The 18949-nt window shown below is 54.8% G+C and overlaps 1 protein-coding gene across 1 annotated transcript in view; it reads right to left on the bottom strand.

Moving 5' to 3' along the window:
- The window catches only part of RAB8A (RAB8A, member RAS oncogene family), an 18713-nt gene extending 1369 nt beyond the window's left edge, over nt 1-17344 (bottom strand). The window contains exons 1-7 of the mRNA XM_007460981.1: nt 17218-17344; nt 12541-12601; nt 10600-10660; nt 5612-5689; nt 4012-4101; nt 3368-3433; nt 1798-1848 (exon numbers count right to left, since the gene is read on the bottom strand). Coding sequence (XP_007461043.1) covers nt 1798-1848; nt 3368-3433; nt 4012-4101; nt 5612-5689; nt 10600-10660; nt 12541-12601; nt 17218-17341 — 531 coding nt within the window. The 5' untranslated portion in view covers nt 17342-17344. The remainder of the gene's footprint in view (nt 1-1797; nt 1849-3367; nt 3434-4011; nt 4102-5611; nt 5690-10599; nt 10661-12540; nt 12602-17217) is intronic.
- Between the last annotated feature and the right edge of the window lie 1605 nt (nt 17345-18949).

Genomic DNA, 18949 nt, shown 5'->3' with positions numbered 1-18949 from the left:
TTTCCCTATTTCCTTCTTTCCATTCACCCACCCCTCCCTCCTTCCCATCCATCTACCCCTCTGTGCTGAGCACCTATCAGCGAGGCAGCTGAGGGCAGCAGAAAGGTACTCTCTCTTGGGATTTGGAGTGGCTGGGTTCAAGGTCCCAGTGCCACTCACTCACCCGGCTGCTCTCCCTGCCCCTGTGCCAAGGCTCTGGCTCCCCACCTTTCACCACAGTTCACCCTCCACCCTGCTGCAGGTGAGGTAAGCCCTAAACTCAAGCCCTGTTGAAAATCCATCAGTGCTGTCGCCCTGGGAACTGAAATCCTATTTTCTCTCACATCACCATGTTTGGAAAGATTCAGCCCTGTTTCTTTGACTAATTCCTTCTCATCTTTCAGCTCTCAGATAAAACCTGAATTTATTCAACAGTAACTGCTGAATGCCTACACGGTGCCAAATTTACACAATGTCTTATGTCAATTACATTAAAAAAAAAAAAAAGACTGATAGAAGTGGTATGGGGTTGCAACTCTGAACATAAACAAAGGTGGTAGGAAATGAATAGAATTTAACTGTTGGTGATTTGCAACTTAGTTAAGAAAAAAAGAGAAACTGCAAGGATTATGGTGAACATCAGCACTTCACAATCTATGCCTTGGAAGGATATGGCACATTCTGGAGGCAATCAACAGGCTGGTATCAATAGCACAGGCAAAGTGTTGCCGTGGGGCTCCGTGTAACTCCTGGTGGGCATGAGTGAGTCAGTAGGATCCTTAAAAATCAAAATTTTCCTGTTATATTGAAGAGGAAAGAATTCTAAGAAAATTACAATTTTAAGAAAATTTTTCTAAAAGTACAGTGGTTTTTACAGACTCTTTTCTGTTTTGGCTAAACAGCTGCTACTAAATTGATTGTGTGCCTTGCAATTCAATTCACAGCATCTTAGAATTATGAAAATGACATTCATTTTAAGTCAGATGTGAACTACTTGAATGGTGTTTTGTATTGTGTGAGCAGTCCTATATGCACAGACATAGAACAGGTCACAAATAGAGTGCTTTATGGTCTCGTATCAGACAACAGGGAGCATCACTTGGCGGGAAGAGTGGTCACTGGAACAGAGGCTTTGGAGTAAGACTCACGACAGCGTTTAGCCGCTAACATGCCCAAAATATAGTTCAGCGTTCAGACGCTACCAAGAAAGCACTAGTTATGCTGAATGCTGGGGACTGTGAAACTGCTCATGTGGTAAACAGAAAAGCTAGAAATGAATGAAAGGGTGGATGCGGAGGGATTCAGGCAGGGCCCCAGCACCCACTGAAGGTTGTCACAACCTGCAGAATTTCGGGCTGGAAGGAAGAAAAAGGCTATCGACCTGCTGGACTCATCAGGATGGAAAGCCGGCAGCTGTCAGACACAAGCCTTGCTTGGGGGCCTTGTTACGGGGTGGACTGTGGTTCTGGGCCTGCCTGGGGGGCTTTTCTGCAGGAGGCCCTCTACCTTCATGCATGCTTGGCTCCCAAGAGGGACAGAAAGGGTCCGGTGTCTCCAGCTAGCTTGTGTGCTTAGTGAGCAGCGCCTGGTACTGAGCAGCTCTGGGCCACGGAGGAAAGATAAAGTTGAGAGGCACGTTCAGGGTGGATGTCCCCACCACACCTGATAACTCTACCCCCCCTTCCTAGAGATGCCCTACTAGGTGCACCTGGGCCCTAAGAAGCAGGATCTGCTCGGGGATGCATCACACCACTGAGAGCGATGCCAGCCAGCTCCAACAGGGATGCATGTGGGGATCCGGGGAGGACACACACTCACCAATTTTTTATCCATTTTTGCTTTGATGTCTCTGGCGAGAGTGAAAAATGCCTGTAGAATAAGCACGTAGTTAGTAGCCCAGGAGTGGGAAGCAGGTGGGGGGCCTGCTGGTTCCTGGATGCTGCCACACAGAGGGTGTGGCTCAACAGCAGGGCCAGTGGGGGGAACAGTGTTAGGACAGAGACCTGGGCATGGGTCTCACCTGTTCAGCCCCATCTCCTGCCCCTACAGGGATACCCCCACCCACCTGGACCACTTCCCCTAAACCAATGACTCTGGAAGGTGGGATCACCCTTGGCTGGTCAGAGAGGACGCTGAGGCTTGGAGAGGGGGGTGCCCAAGTGACTTGTCTCAAGGTACTCAGTGGCTAACTGACCGATCGAGCTCTCCGTCCCTGACCCCTGTGTTCTATCTGCCCACTTTGCCCCGCTTCTAACAGTCAGGGGCAGGGCAGAGAGACAAGTGGCTCCTTGGCCAAACGAGCTTCATTCTGGGTCCTCGCCCAGTAAGAAGGCCTGGTAGGTAGGGTGAAAGGTTCATCTTCCAAGGGTTGGCGAAGGCCTGATCCCAGGCTGCTGCCTCTGTCACAGGCTCCTGACCGTTTCTTCCCTTCCCCAACCTGGACAACAATTATAAACCCCACTCTGGCACCAACCCTACTCCGGGCCTTATACAGAGATGAGTTGGCCTCAGCATTTGCAGTCGAGGGGCTCCTGGTTCGGCAAGAAGCAGAGTCTTAGCAAACACCCATGTGACGTGGAAAGTTCTGTCGCGGAGGGTGTCTTGGGGTGCTGTAGGTGCCTAAAGTGGGCCTCAGGGCCTGGGGAACGGCAGAGGCCTCCTCGGGAAGGGGCCACATGGGCTGGTCCCTGATGGGAAGGTTGGGGCGTAGGGACTGTGGCAAAGGCCTGGAGGAAGGTGAGGCACAGGTGGCCAGGGACGGAGAGTGGTAGGCGAGGCCTGAGCTGTGGGCGGCACACACCGGCTGGGACCAGCTAGGGAGAGCCTTCTGTGCCTCGCGCAGGGGCTGAGGTTGGGAGTGGCGTGGAAGATCCATTTTGGAAAGATCACGGGAGTAGCGGTAAGGAGGACAAGGCAGGTGAGCTGCAGGGCTGGTGCTGCTGGTGGACAGTAGAAGGAGGCCTGGGCCAAGGCTCGGTCAGGGTGCCCTACTCTGTATGGGCTTGTGACCCTGTCTGTGCGGGTGGTGTGAACAAAAGCACAAACCCGGAGGCAGGCCTGGGCGCCAGCCAGTGCAGACTCTCTGAGCCTCGGTTTCCCCACCTGCAAAACTGCGCCTGCTCCCCAGGGCTGCGTGAGAGCCAGTGAGATCATGTCCTAGGTGCCCAGCTGGGGCTGGCACTTGCTGATGTCAGAACATGGGGGCGGTTCCCCCAGGCCCCCTGGGCCTTGCAAGAGGCCTGGCACACGGTGCTGCCCAAGAAGTGCCTCTCAGCCGTCTGTCCAAGAGGCAGCTGAAGCTGTGACCAGTCCCTGTGACAGAGCCTCCCTGGAGGGTACGGCCCGACCCTTAGCCCTAATGGGCCGGTGCTGTGGGCCTGGGACTCACGTTCTCCACGTTGATGTTGGCCTTCGCGCTGGTCTCCATAAACTTGATTCCATAGTCCAGGGCCAGCTGCGAGGGAGGGAGATAAACACGCAACATCAGCCACCAGGTACCCAGACCTCTGCACAGCGCCCTGAGGGGGGCCGAGACAGACAGACAGAGTGGGGTCTGCTCCCTCAAGCCACCAGTGGAGAGCAGGTGGTGAATGTCCCTGGCAGGAGGGTGGAGGGGGCCTGGCTCAAACCATGGCTCTGTTCTCTGCCCCCTGTGGCCTCGACGGGTCCCACGAGACTCTGCGCAGAAGCAAGCAGAGGACACCCAGAAGCCCTCGCTGCTTTCAGTCTTTAGCCTGAAGCCCAGCTGGGCGTGTGCTTTCCACCTTCCCTTCCCATGGCGTGTGCCCCACTTGGACAACTGACTCACCTGCGTGCCCAGCCAAGCCCTGCATCCCAGAAGATGGGTCATCTTATGCTCAAAAAGATTGTTAAGGGAGTCTCCCCAAAAGCCCAGCCTCACCATCAGTGAGCAACTGGGGGGCCCTCTGGGGCAGGGCAGGGCTGGCCTCCATGCAGGGAACCCCAGACGCTGAGGTCCCTCTGCCCCGAGGTGTCTGGTAGTGCCAGGCCCAAGCCGGCCACCATGCCTACCTTTTCTCCCCGTTCCTTGGAAACTTGTCTCTTGTCATTCACGTCGCACTTGTTCCCAAGTATCATCTTTTCGACATCTGCAGAGGCGTGCTGGAGGGGAGGGGCAGATGGTGGAGGTGAGAGGTAGGGTCAGACCGGACTACCAACCAACTGGTAGCCCATCCCCAAGATCAGAGTGATGGTGTCAGGACTGCTAGGCACACCCTGCACAGATGACAAACTGAAGCTCAGAGGGGCTGAGAGGCCCGTCCTATGTCACTGAGCCAGTGCCAGGACAGAGTTCAGGGCTCTGGCTGCTACCCTGACCAAGCACACGCCTTCTGGCTGCCAAGGACAGCTTCTCTATGGGCCACGCCAACTAGGCTACCATGGCTGTCCTTGGACTCCCGGCCAGGTCTGGCCTATGGGAGGCAAGTGGGGCTGCAGTACTGACCTCTGCTTGCCTCCCTCCTTCCCCGGCTCCTCTGCTGGAGACCCCAGCTGCTGTCCTGGGACCTTGTGCCCTGCTCCAGAGCCCCTGTTCTGGGCTCCAGAAATAGGCTGTGCCGGGGGTGGGCACAGACCTCGGCTGCCACCAGCCCTTTGTGCTTTGCCATCCCCTGGCGTTCCCTTAACTCGGCCTTCATGCCTGAAAACGGTTCCTTCCTCCAACCCGCCCCCACATTCCAACCCAGTGGGCCTTGCTTCCTGAAGGACTGGACCATCAGAAAGGCCCTTCTTGCTGCAGCTCAGATCTGGTCTCAGGGAAATGCGCTCCTCTCTGCTCCCTAACTTTCTACTAACTGGAAGGCTCTCTCGCCTACCGGCCAGAACAAAAAAGTTCCACAGAGACCAGTGTGAGGACCCCCTCCTCAGGCCAGGTGCAGCCTCCTGCCAGGAAATACGGGGTCATCAGGAGGTGGCCCAGTGCAACTGCTCACAGGTGCCAGCTGGGATGTGACCTTCTGCCGTGTCTTCATGGGTGGGTAAAGTTCTCAGACCCGAACCCCACCTGGTGAGTCATCACAAGCCACAAGCACCTTGTCCAGGGAGGCTCTGAGGGTGACGGTAAGCTCTGTGGAGAGCGGGGAGGTGACGACACTGGCTTTGGGACAGGGAGGCGGCGCTGGCCGCCTTCTCTTCCCTCGGGGTTCAAGGTCTCCTTCCATAGGCAGCTGCTGCTGCTGGCCTGAGCACGGGCACAGAGAGCTCATACCAGCTCAAACCCTGCTCCATTGCAGTTCAAAGTCCAACCTGACACATGCCCTCACCACACCCACCAGAAACAAAGGTCATGCTGACTCTAGAACCTTCCTTCTCTAGAAAGCACCAAATGCTCACAGTGACTGGATATCATTCTTCCTTCACCTCGATGTCGTTCAAACCTGACAGCCCGACTGGGGAAATGGGCTCTCAGGGTTGCTCTGTGATGAGGCCAGGCCAGCGTGTTCTCCAGGGTTGACTGCGTGGGTTCCCGTCTCCCTGACTCTGTTCCCAGCGAGTTACTTCTAGGTGCCTCTGGGCTCAGTGATCTCATGTGTAAACCAGGAAGCTCTGGGGTGAGGGCTGAGGAGAGGATGTGTGGGGGGTCCTGTGCATGGGAGGGGTCCCCAAGCCTTACCTCCTCAATGTTCCGAATCCAGTTCCGGATGTTGTCGAAGGACTTCTCGTTGGTGATGTCGTAGACCAGCATGATGCCCTAATAAGCAGAGGGAGACAGAGACACACGCTCTGGACAAGCTGCGAGCACTCTGAGGGGTAGGCCCCAGCAAGGTGGGCAGCAGGGACCCCGACAGGACACCATCCCTGGGACCCTTCATTCTGCTGGGCTCTACCACTAGCCTCTCTCTGGTGTCCCAGGCTCCAGTCCCCTGCTCCTTGGCCACTGATATGACCCTTCACCCTGCAGACCAGACCCTACCATACCTGTGCTTACAAAGGAGCCCTGCTGTTTCCCCACTACTGGCAGGATAAGTACGGCCCGTGTGTCTTGGCAGCCAGCGAGGTCCCAGTGGCCAACCTCTCAGCCTCGCATCCTGCAGCCCCCTGCTCTACAGGCTGTATTCCATGGCCCTGATGCCCACCGGGCTCCCCCTCTTGCCAACCCTTGGCTATGCTCAGCCTCTTCCACACCCTCACTCACCCCACACCCTGCCCTGAGTCATCTCCTGGGCTCAGCCAGGGCCGCCTCCACTGGTCGCCCCAGCTTCACCCCTCATCTGGTGCCTACCATGAGCCAGGTACTGCAACTGGGTCTCCCTGAGTCTCACAGGCTTGGGTCGGGTGGTCCCACTGTCTGCACTGTGAGAATGGGGAACCTGAGGCTGGGGGGTGGGGGGCTAGGTCCCTGTCCCCAGTCACACGACAGAGAGTAAAGGACACAACTGGGGTCTAAGCCCGGGGGGAAAGACCCTAATAACCACGTGCCTTCCAACAACCCCACCGGAGTCGGGGCTGGCTTCAAGCACTGGGGCAGGCAATGCTGAGGCCTCTGTGATTCCATAACCAATGCGTGAGCAGCTGGGAGACGGTCCATGGTTTCTGAAATAGCTGCAAAGTGAACCCGTCTCTGCTTGAGCCCACAATCTCGCCACTGCCGAGGAGAAAGGCAAATATCCCCACTTGATAAAAGGGGAAACTGAGGTGCAGAAAGAGGTGACCTTTAAGATTCTAGCCCAGCTCTAAAGGAGCTGATGACACTGGCTCCCGTTAGGAATCTCCCTGGGTCCTCATCAGGATCAAGCAACGCTCAGGGCCACCCTGCGTCAGTCCCCGTGTTGCCCTGGACATCCTCACAGTGCACGCGTGGTGAGCCAGCCTGCAGCAATACTAGCGCCAGCCCCGGTGCCAAGGGGTTCCAAGGCCCCGGCTGTGCTGCCCAGGCCCAGCTCACTCCATTCCTTCACTTGACCCACTCCAAGGGCCTAGCCCTCCATCCACAAGCTCTGGTGCTGGCCAAAACGTCTCTGAGGCTGCCTGAATTTGCAGAGTGAGAACCCCGGCCCTGTGTGCTGGGCAGATAACCGCAGGGGCGAGGGTGTGTGACAAAACCACACAGACAGGGCAAGCGAGCCGCTGCAATTCCAAATCCCCGCTGTGACCTTGGGGATACGCACAGCAGCCTCAGAGCCTGCTACAGCCACAACCCCTCAAAAATGCCATCTGGGAACCCTCATTCAGGGGTCTCTTGGGGAGACTGAATAGAGACTGCTGACGGGAGGACTTGGAGGAGTTTTAGTGGCCGTGATGTGTGACATGCTCCAGCCAAAGCCAGAGTGAATAAAGACACTGGTGGATGGACTCTGTGAGTCGAGCATCACTGGGGCCTCTGCGCAGCAGCTGGCCTCCCACTGTCAGGGGCAAGAAATGCCACAGGGCTCTGAGGGCTTTTTGCCCCTTTATCCAGGGACCAGCTCTTTTGATGGCCCAGGATTCTGCCACCACCGCCACTAGGCTGGCACCATGTATGCAAGATTCCAAGGTCCCAGATTTTTACCTATGCGGTGTCGGGGTCAGTGAATAGAGCTCTCTATCAGGAAAGAGCAGAAGTCCCTGGAAAACATAGTGTCACCCTATTCCAGGTTCTCCGTGAAGCTCCCCTCGGGGCTCCAAGGGAGCTCTCGGGGCTTCCTGGCCCCAGTCTGGGCACAGCTCCCCATATCTGTTTGCAAGCTCACAACAAGACACCAGACATCCGATGCTCCCCAAATCTGGGACCCAAGGGTCCACTGCCACAAAGATGACGACGAGGTTGCAACGTTGCCCATGTTCTCTGTGCTGTCCTATATGGTCTCCACTGGCTGCACATGGCTCCGGGGCACCTGAAACGCAGCCAGTGCGACCGAGGGGCTGGATGTCCTACTTTTACTGATTTAGATTCAAACAGCCACACACAGCCAGAGCCTTCTGTACAGGTTAGTGCTGGTCTAGGAGGATACAATCATCTTGGGGCTGGACAAGGTTTTACAGATGGCTCAGTCCAGCCTCGTCAGGGCCTGGCTGAGATGTGGGGGCTGGAAAGGGCCAGCCACTACCAGCCCAGACATTTACCCTCTGTGTGAATTTAAGCAGGGCCTGGAATGGTGCCAAGCCTCAGCCTCCTCATCTGTAAAATGGGGATAATATGGCACCCACACTCAGAGGTTTATGGCCAAGACCTGGGGCCACTGCCTGCTGGAGGGAAGGGCTTGGTGAATGGGGCAGGGGGTGCTATTTCAACCCAGAGAGGGATGGGGCCTACCTGAGACCATACAGCAGAAGCTCCCCCAGGACCCCAGTGCCCCAAGGCCCCCCGCCCCACCAGAGCAAAGCAAGGTGAGGGGAAAATTAGTAAATTAATTTTAATGAGGAGCACTAAGGTTGCAACCCACATGATTGAGTTTCTATTATGTTCAGACGCTGTGTGGGATGCTCTAAATACTTAATGCCTCTATTCATTTCTGCTGTCCATCAGTATTTCCTGAGCTCCTACCGTATATTCAGCATGGTCCCAGGCACCGTGCATGTGGCAGGGACCAAGAGATGGCCCAGTCCTCCTGGAGCTTATGGCCTAGTGGAGGAAACGGGTCTAAGGCTGATTGATGGGGTGCATCATGGAAAGGATGGAGTGTAGTGGGAGCTGGAAATGGGGAGCTGGCCATCTATCCTCACAGCTGCCTGGAGCATACTCCTGTTCTCTGTTCCACTTTCCAAGTAAGGAGACTGAGCTCAGAGGGTGACCCAGGGGGCTGAACAAGGTCCTGAGGATCTGCCTCCCACTCCCCGTGGCCCCCAAGCACCCCGCTTTGTCTACCCCTCGCAGGTGCATGACCAGCTCAGGGCTCTCGAGGTCAGGACCCTGGCCCAATCCAGGTTGCCCTCTGCATCTAGTTCGGGCCTGGCCTGGAGAAGGTGCTCGGTAAAAATATTTGAGGGATGGGCTTCCCTGGTGGCGCAGTGGTTAAGAATCCGCCTGCCAGTGCAGGGGACACGGGTTCGAGCCCTGGTCTGGGGAGATCCCACATGCTGCGGAGCAACTAAGCCTGCGCTCTAGAGCCCAAGAGCCACAACTAATGAGCCCATGAGCCACAACTACTGAAGCCCGCGCACCTAGAGCCTGTGCTCAGCAAGAGAAGCCACCACAGTGAGAAGCCTGTGCACCACAACAAAGAGTAGCCCCTGCTCGCCACAACTAGAGAAAGCCCATGCGCAGCAACAAAGACCCAACATAGCCAAAAATAAATAAACAAAATAAATAAATTTATAAAAAAAAATAACTTGAGGGATGATGAACGAGTCTTCCTATCACATGACCCCACCTCAGGCGCAGGCAACAGATGTTAACAGCCAACAGCCCTGAGCAAGTCAGCTTCTGGATGATCTTTTAAATTTTCAGTAGCAAGTTCCACAGAGTCTGGCACGGGCCACGTGAGCGCTCCTAAGTGTTGGGGCATGCTGGCTCTGATTTCTCTGACCTCACCTGGAAGAACCGGCTTCCTGTGTCTTTCTTCATTCCCGGAGAATTAGGTTTCCTTGAACCCTGCATTGTTTCTGGAGCCAGAAGGGGAGGTATGGAGGACGAGGGGGCAGAGGCGGGGCACACAGCCTTTTCCTAAAACTAACCTGGGACCAAGGACCCCTGAGAAGCCAGAGCACGGGCTCCTCAGAAACATCCAGATTTTGGTATCCAAGGCACTGATGTTCATTTTGACTTAAAAAAAAAAAAAAAAAAAAAAAATATAAAAGCTGCAAGTCGGGTTTATTCAGCATCTTACTGAGGACGATAGCTTGGGAAACGGCCTCTCAGGTGGCTCTGAGAAACTGTTCTGAAGAGATAAGGGGGGAGGTCAGTATGTACGTGATTTTGGCGAAGGGGGTACGTGCAACCAAGCACACATCTCGGTAGAAGGTTTCTGCCAATCAGGAGGCGCAGATGTCTTAGTCAGTGGTTTTGGTGCTTTTCAAAGTATGGGAAGATGCAAGAATCCAGCTTCAAAATTTCTCCCAAAAATATCTATCGGAAAGTCTGTTCCACAAGTTCTCCCAGAGCACGGAGCACCCCATTCCTGATCTCCACCCTGAACTCCTTTCAGGCTGTGTTGAAGGTCAGCAGCTACAGTGGCGAATGACTCAATCCTGTAGACCTGGATGGCAGGCAACATTCTTCAGTTGGCAACTTAAACACAGGTGTTCCGTCCTCTGCCTCTTCATTGCTCATGATGTCACTTATGATTCTGAGGGATTCCACCCTTTTCCATGGTTTCACTTAACTTCTGGATACAAATCTACACCAACCGGTGATCCTCAAATATGAATTCCAACCCAGTTGCTTGTCCTGAGCTCCAGTGTCTATGCCACGCGCCAGCTCACTGGTCACGTGGACCACTTGAACGCAAGATGTCCAGAATCAAAAGCAGCATTTTTTTTCCTCCAAAACCTCCTCATCCACCTGTATTTTCTATTTCAGAAGCAAAGAGTCATTCCCGATTCCTCCTCCTTCATTTTCCTCCCCCTGCCTGCACAGCTTACACATACATGTGCTTGTTAATTGGGAGTCTACCAGTAAGTCTACTTAGGTAAAAAAAAAAAAAAAAAAAAAGACAACCCCCCCAACGCCAAACCAATCCATACCATGGCGCCTCTGTAGTAGGCCGTTGTGATCGTCCGAAACCGTTCCTGACCAGCTGTGTCCCTAACGATGAGGAGAAAAAGGGATATTAGCGACACAGAAAGAGAACAATCGTCACAGTGAGAATGAGGGGCATTTACCCAGTATGGACGCCCAGCTTTCGCATGGGTCATCTCCTGATTCATCATCCTGCTGTGGGGCAGCCCCCCATTGTTACAGAGAAGGAAACTGTGGCTTGGGCAGGTGTCTGATGTCTCCTGGCTGGGGATGTGGTAGAGTGACTCCTCTGCTACATCTTGTCATCCTGGGGATTTTCCCCAGAGTTTCTGGGCCACAGAAGAGCCAAGGTTGGATGTTATTATTTGTGAAAATCTGGAGCCTTGTATGTGGAAGAGGCTGGTCACATGGCACAGGAACACAGCCTTTGCTGGTGGACTGAGCTGGTCGAGCTCAGCGGGGCTTAGGAAGCACTTCCACGCTCACCATCCTGGTGGAGGTTGGGGGAAAGTCCTTCCTCGTGGGTACGGTGGAGATACCTGGGTAAGACGCACCCGTGCCTAGCCCAGCTCCTGGCATGGAGGGTATTGTTTGGTTTAAAGGTGACAACTGGTCAGTGGCAGAGCCAGGGCAAGACCACGTCTTCTGTCGCTAGGCCCAGGGTTCCTCCTCTGACCCTGCACCTCCCCCTTTGCAGGGCTCTGCACGTCTGGACTGTACAGACACACCTCATTTGAGGCTAAGTTGACTTTCTACCGCCAATAGCAGGTGATGTTAGCGGTTATGATCAGTTACTTTATGACTGTTCTAGAAGAATTTTAAGAGAGTCATTAACCCCACTGCGACTGCTAAGAGCAGAAGCACGAGGACAGGAGGAAAAGAAATAAAAACTTCTGCTTGCTGGTATAGTGTCACTTTGGACTTGGGCACTGAGACTGCTGGGGAGCCAACGTGTTGTAAATAGAGGAACTTCTACGGCCCTGTAACTTCCGAGGCGGCCAGAGACTGGCTGCTGCCACCGGAGCTCAGTGAGATTGGTTAGGCCACACCCAGATTTCGATTCTGAAGCCAGGTTCAGAGGCAGATACAACTGAAGTCAAGGGGACCTGCTGGGCAGGCGGGGCTGTGTCCAGGCTCTGAGACTTGAGTTGGGGAGACAAGCTGCTGGGAGGGAGGCTTCACAGTCCATCTCACGGCACCCCTCCCACCCACAGGCACGTGCCTGGACTGGAAGGACTGAGCCACTCTCCCAAATGTGACTTCTCTCTTTTGCTCAGGGTTCGTTCTTCCCTGCAAGTGATGTGGCTGTAGGGTAGGACTCTCCCACCCTCTGACCATCTGAGCCCAGCCTTCCTAGCGCAGTGGGCTGTAGACCAGTCACCATCCGTGACAGGGCCTCACAAACTCCCTGATCTTATGTAGCGCGGGAAGTCAGCCCCAGGTGAGCAGAACAGAAACGGGCCTCACTGTTGGGCCTAGCCTCAGCTTATTTTCAGTTCTGGGATTTCAGGTCTCTGTATTAGGAAGTGAGGCCTGGGCGTCCCCAGGAGACCAAAGAGGAAGCGATGTCAGGCCTTCTTCAGCGAGCTGACAGGCTTGGAAGGAAATGCCGGGCTGTGGTATCTTTGCTACCCTGGCAGCCTTCACCGCCACCAGGAGGGCTCTCTCCAAGTTCACTGGGAGCAGGTGGCTCTGAAGCCCAGGCCCAGACTGTGCCCACATCGGAACTGGGACTGGTAGCTATGTCCTCAGAAGGGGCTGACACAGACTCTAAGCCCCAGCAGAAAGCAGAGCACCGTTCCTGGGGCCTCTGAAGAAAGGCCGATGTGTCCGGGCTGGGCACAGAGAGATGGAGGCCGTGGTCATAGGGAAGGGGACGGGGCACCAGGGGCTTCGGGCTCAAAGCACTCGCTGGGTGAGGGGCTGATGAAGGAAACGACTCTTACCATATCTGTAGTTTAATTCTCTTGCCATCAAGCTCTATGGTCCTAATTTTAAAGTCAATTCCTGAAAGAAAAGAAAAAAAAAAAGCACATCAGTGTCAGTCCATTTCCCAAGCTGTGTCTAGGACGGATGCTGACAACCTGTGCAGGTAACAGCTGCCATGGTTTCTGGAGCACCTGCTGGGCACGCGGGAATCTCTGAATCCCGCAAACAAATCTGGAGACACCCGGCGAACCTTCTCCTCTCACAGAAGGGGAGGCTGAGGCTCAGAGGGCAGAAAGGAGCTGCACAGAGTGAAGCTGGTGAGGGGCGGGGCTGGCGGGCAAACCCAGGTAGCTCAGGTGCCAAAGCCGTGTTCTCCCTTTCCCGGGAGGCAGCCTCGTGAAGTAGGCTCCACAGCCCTTTTCGGGCCAGAGGCCCACGCTTCCAGCCACCTGCTCCCGGCCTGCCAAGCACACGGGACGCTGGGCCCCAAGATGTACCTGATGCAGCTGGGCCTCTAGCATTTACACATGCTGTTCCTTCTCTGTGGGTGGTCCCTACCCTGCCCGCCTGTCAGCCTGTCAAACTTCTCTTCCTTTAAGACCTGCTGGAAGGTCACCTCCCAAGAAGCCTTCCTGACCCTGCCCTCCTTCTTTCCCACCACCTGGCTTTAGTCCCCTTTCCCCAGGACCAGGGTGCTCTCAGCCTCCTCGGCTGCTCTCCAGGCTCCCACCGTTGTCCTCTCAATCCCCTCCCCAGCTTCCAAAACACACACTCAACCATGTCACCAAGCTAAGCTCTGCTCCAAACCTTCCAGTGTGTTCACCAACAGATGAATGAATAAACAAAATGTGGTCTCTCCCTACAGTGGAATATTACTCAGCCATAAAAAGGGATGAAGCATTGACACATGCTACAACGTGGATGAATCTTGAAAATATAATGCTGAGTGAGAGAAGCCAGACGTGAAAGGTCACACAGTATGTAATTCTGTTCATATGAAATATCCAGAATGGCAAATCCAGAGAGACAGAAAAGAGATTAGTGGTTGCTGGGGTGCGGATGTGAGGAGATTAATGAGGTTGACCAAGGGGTGTGGAGTGTCTTTCTGTCATAATGAAAATGCTCTAGAACTGACTGTGGTGATGGTTGCACAACTCTGTGAATATACCTGAAGCCACTGACTTGTACACTTTAAATGGGTGAGTTGAATTATACGTCAATAAAACTGTTTTGGGTTTTTTTTTTGTAATTTTTTTTTTGGCTGCACCACGTGGCTTGTGGGATCTTAGTTCCCCGACCAGGGACTGAACCCGGGCCACAGCAGTGAAAGCACAGAATCCGAACCACAAGGCCACCTGGGAATTCCCGACAATAAAACGGTTAAACGGTTAAAAACCTTTCCACCGCCTCCTGGGCCCCAGAATAAAGTAGAAACGGTTGCCTGAGTGCTCCTAACCCGGTCACCTCAGCACCCATGGCTCTTGCCCTCCTCTCCGGCCACAATGCCCAAGCGTGTTCCAGCCTCAGGCTTTTACGCTTGCTCTTTCCCCTCCTGGAATGTTCTTTCATTCCATAGCCATCTGGCTCCCCTCTCCCTTCACTCAGGTCTCTGTTCAAGTCACCTCCTCAGGGGAGCCTTCCTAACCATCCTCTCTCCCCTCACGGGCTGCGTCTTCTTCACGCACTGTCCCTGACGTATATTTGCTCCATGCAAATGCGAGCAAAACTTGCCAATTGGAATGGCCTGCGTGGAGGGGTAACAGCCAAATCCAGCCTTTGCCCCCAGGAGTTGGTTCTAAATCTCCGCCTGTGAAGCTTTGAGACTGAGGCCTGGCCTGACCCCCTCAGAACATGGCATGGGGATGCTAATTCCATTCCTGCCCGCCTCAGGAGCTGTCCTGGGGACCACAGGGAATATAAGCCTGTATTTGAGTTTTGTCTCCTAGAACATAAGCTCCAGGAGGGCAGGGACTCACACGTCTTATTCATGGTTGCATCTCCATGAATGCATGGCAAGGGCTGAGTACGTATTTACTAGAAGCCGATCATCTCGTCCTGCACACACACTTTGACTACTGGCCTTGTTACAGTTCTGCTTCCCTCTGACTCATCCCAGTCATCTCTGCAACCCCTGCACCGAGGCGGATCTGGTGCACAGCAGGCACTGGGGAAGGATGGCTGGATAAAAAAATAAAGAGCGACGGGATCTACGTGGTGCCGCACAGTTTACCAAGTAAGCACTTTCACGTGCGTCAACCACTTCTCTGAAGGAATGAATGAATGGGGCCCTGAGGAGGAGCTGGGGGCTGAGCCAGGCTGGGGAGAGCCAATTCCAGGAGCCACAGGGCCAAGTTCACACCACAAATGATCGACTGACGGAGCTTATGAGAATAGGCTTCGGCAAAATATAACCTGGGCAGACAGTGAACAGCCACTTAATCCTTGATCCATACAGAAAATACAGAGATACACTCAGTGCCAATATAGAATCACCTCTATGCATCATGATGTATTTCAGGACTAAGCCACCCAGTGTTAACTCTTCCTAAAACATACCCCGCTCCTCTCACAGATGCACAGGACATATGAAATCAAGAAGCACTGTTCAGTCCACAGAACCCAAATCTATCTTCCTCCTGGGTTTTATTAACACACCAAATTTAATTAGGAAGTGTAAACTTTACGAGGCCTAAGAGTCATGAGGCCATAACTTCAAGGTCAGGGGGAATTAAACTTTCCTAGAAGACAGAGGCCTGCAGGAAGGCTACAAATGTAATGAGAATCCCGGGGTGGGTGGGAGGGAACCTGGGTTCAAGTGCCACGCCCACCTCCTTAGACCACCTTGCCCAAGTTATGTCCTCATCTCCAAGTGGAGGCTGGCCTCCTCAGAGCCCTAAAGGACTAGACTGGGTTTTCTGGTCAAGAATTAAAAAACAGACAAACCACTCAACCCCCGAACTGATCTCACTAGGAACGTTCCGACTCTGGGAAGCAGGTCTGGGTTGAGAGCAAGCCATAGTCTACCAGGAGTTAATATCACTTCCTGATTGGTGGGGACGCATGGGCTATCCCAAAGTTTGACTTTGGAGTTAGGGAAGGGGAGGAATCAGAAAGACATGTGCCTAGCGGAAGGATGCGGTCACTACAAGAGACATTCTGCTTCCTCTCCATGGTCTCTGGCGGTGGTGACAACCCCCTATTCATTGTACAGTTCTGATCCTCCACCATCCAGGCGATGGCCAAAGCAAAGAATACCACTCCTAAGCTGTAGAAACAGGGCTCGGAGAGGCGAAGTGCTTGTTCAAGGGCAAACAGCAGCTGGAACCCAGGCATGATGATTTCCAGTCCAATTCTCTTTACATCTGGCAGCTAAGTGTCTTGCAAAGTGCAGCTCCTGGAGGATGGCAAGGATGGAATCAGCAGCTAATTGTGGGGTTTAGGAAGAAAAGGTACACAGGGGTAAAGCAAAGCCCATTCCCTAGGTTTTTTCCAGCTCCTGGGCTTGGGGACCATTCTCCTGCTTCCCCGCTCCAGAGCAAGACTGCGTAGCTTACAGGCCACTCTGCTTGATGGGTGTTACTTCCAGGTCAAACTTTCCATGTGGGCAATGGCTGTTTTTGTGGTGTGGGAAGAAGTCAGCCCCACTTTTGTGGATATCAGAACTGGGAAGCAACAAGCCAATTCTGCTCAACCACAATGTGGGCTGGCCCTGCAGGAAAGCCTGCTCTGCAAAGTGACAACCGGTGTCCTGGGCCTAGTGATAGGGAAGTCAGGGCTGTCTGTGGCAGCTGCTGATTTTGGTTTCTCACGGAAGCTTTTATCTGGCATCTCCTCCAGATGACAGGTCCCAGGGCAGGCGGCTGTCACTAGCCATTTCTGTCACCCTCGAGTGAGATGGAAGTCCGCGCAGGGGCAGTGTCTGGACTCCCTCTCACCATTCCTTCCAGAAGAAATTCATTCATGGGGGAAACAGGGTCAGGGAGAGGGGCTCAACCCCTGAACATTCCAGAGTAAAGAGCAGGAGAGGTCTGCGTTGGAGTCCTGGCTTCAAAGTGGATCAGCTGTGCTCGCATCTCTCTGGGATGGTTGAGCCTTGAGTTCTGGGTCAGACACACCCAGGTACAAATACCATCCTTGCCACCTGTAGACCGAGTGACCTTGGGCAAGTCCAGTATCCTCCCTGAGCCTCAAATTCCTCCACTGTGAAACGAACTCATAACAGCACCTGACACAGAGGACTGGAAAGTGTGGTAATGCATATAAAGCGCCTGGCACACAGTAAATGCTCAGTAAGATCAGATGTCACTTGTCACTGTCCTTTCCCCATGGACAACTCTCCGTGCCTCAGTTTCCACTTCTGTAAGACGAAGACCCCACAGGACTGCTTCAAGATATGCTGCGAGGACAGAACAAAATGACGGGCGCCAAGACCTCGTCCAAGCCATACACTCCCTGAGCAGGCTGAGGGTTGGTGCCTCAGTCTCCCCATCTGCGAAATGGGCACCTGGTGCCCACCCCGCCCATGGCCCGGGAACCTCCAAACGGCGGCGCAGGCGACTGCTCTTTTCCCCTCTAGCTCCCTCGACCCTCTGCTCTTTTCCCCATCCGGCCCGGCCGCTCCCTCAGCCCCAGCCCCTCAGGGGCGCGCCCGGCCCGGGCCTCCCGCGCCCCCGGCCGCTCCCCGGCCCTGCTACCTATGGTGGAGATGAAAGTGGAGTTGAAGGCGTCCTCGGAGAAGCGGAACAGGACACAGGTCTTCCCCACCCCCGAGTCCCCGATCAGCAGCAGCTTGAACAGGTAATCGTAGGTCTTCGCCATATTACACTCTCTCCCAGACGGGAAGTGCTGCCAGCGCCTCGCCACTGGCCCCTGGGCCCGTCCATCAGCGCCGATCCCACCTCCCCATTGGCTCCCGGCCCGACGCGCGTCACCGCGGCCGACGCCCGCCCCCGCGCCCCGCCTGTCTCGGGAAGACGTGGGGAAGGGGCGAGCTGGGCACGGAGCCGGAAGCGGCCCGAGCGTGCCGCTCATTGGCCGGCGCTCAGGACAGGGCGGACTGCGATTGGCCAGCGGTGAGGAGTCGAGGGGCTTCAAATGGGGACAGGGCAGAGGCGTGGCAGCCCGTGTCCCCTCCTTCTGCCCTCCACTCTGGAGCGGCCCCGCCCCCCGATGGGAGGGGGAGGGCGGGGAGCTTGGCCAACGGCTCCGCGATCCCTCAACCCGGGGGCGGGGTCTGGGGCGCGTACGCACACGCGCCGGGAAGACCGTTGGGCGCCAGCAGAGGGCGCACGCGCGTGGGGTCTGTGGCTCCCGCCCTTCCAGGCCCGCGCAGCCTCAGTTGGCACCGGGACGAGCGCGGGAAGGCGGTGCGGCAGTGTTGGTAGTCTAGAGGTCTCCGCGTCCGGCCAGGGGGAATCAAAGAGAAAAGGAGAATAGGGGCGCCGTCATAGTCGAAGCGAGGTCCCCTCGAGACGTGCTGCGGGACCTCGGCGCTGACCAGGGGACCTACCTAGAGATAGCCAGGCTCCAGCCACCAAGCTATGTACTGAGGCTCGCAGGACTCCCCTGGAGGGCCCTCGAACCTATTTAGAGGTTGTTCGGGTCTTACCCCAGAGCCTCGTCCGCCTCAGCCCTTTCAGGCGCGCCTCGGGGGCCTCGGAACCTGCCGAGGTAGTTAGCACAGTGAGAATTATAGGGAATACTTACGAGCGTTGGTTCTGTGCCTGTCAGTGTTGTTAGCACTTAGAAAAAATACATGAAATAGTTTATTCCCACTCCGACCCACTGAGGTAGGTATTATTGTCCTCCCCCCCCGCCCCCCGTTTTATGGTGAGAAAACCGGGGCCAAATAGGTTAAGTGACTTTCCCAGGCAAGTTGGTTTTTGAACTCAAAGTGACCAGCTTCAGAGGCTGAAGTCTTGATCATGTTGGTTTCCTGCATCGTAGAGACGGGGCCACACACTACCTGCGTGGCGTCACCGCTATGTGTCCCTCTGGGGTCAGTCCTGGAGACTTGCCCAAGGATCTTATAAAAGATGGCCCCTGCCTCTCCTGCCTCCAACTGCAGCACATTCTTCTGCTCATTTGGCTCCGGTTAGGAAGAGCTTCAACCAGAGCCATAGACCACTTGGTTGGCTTCAGCCTCTGTGGCATTTGATACTCTTGACCACCTTCTCTGGCAGTTCTCCTTTTCTTGGTACACTTCCCATTTTATTTGCCTGTTTCTTTTATGACCTATACCTCCCCTTCTCTGGGTGCTGCTTCTCAGATTCCATTGCAGTCTTTTGTGTGTGTGGGGGGGTGTTGCTTGGTGTTCCTCATGGTTCTTTCTATGTCTGTGCTTGCTTCCTGGGTGATCTTATTCACTTCTTGGCTCCTGCTGTCTCCGTACTGGTGATTCTCAGTTCTTAGAGAACCCATAGCCCA

This window comes from Lipotes vexillifer, unplaced genomic scaffold, assembly GCF_000442215.2.
Source record: "Lipotes vexillifer unplaced genomic scaffold, Lipotes_vexillifer_v1.1 scaffold469, whole genome shotgun sequence".
In the NCBI taxonomy this organism is placed as follows: domain Eukaryota; kingdom Metazoa; phylum Chordata; class Mammalia; order Artiodactyla; family Lipotidae; genus Lipotes; species Lipotes vexillifer.
The sequence above is the reverse complement of the archived record's forward strand: the minus strand, read 5'-3'. Positions and strand labels throughout refer to the sequence as shown.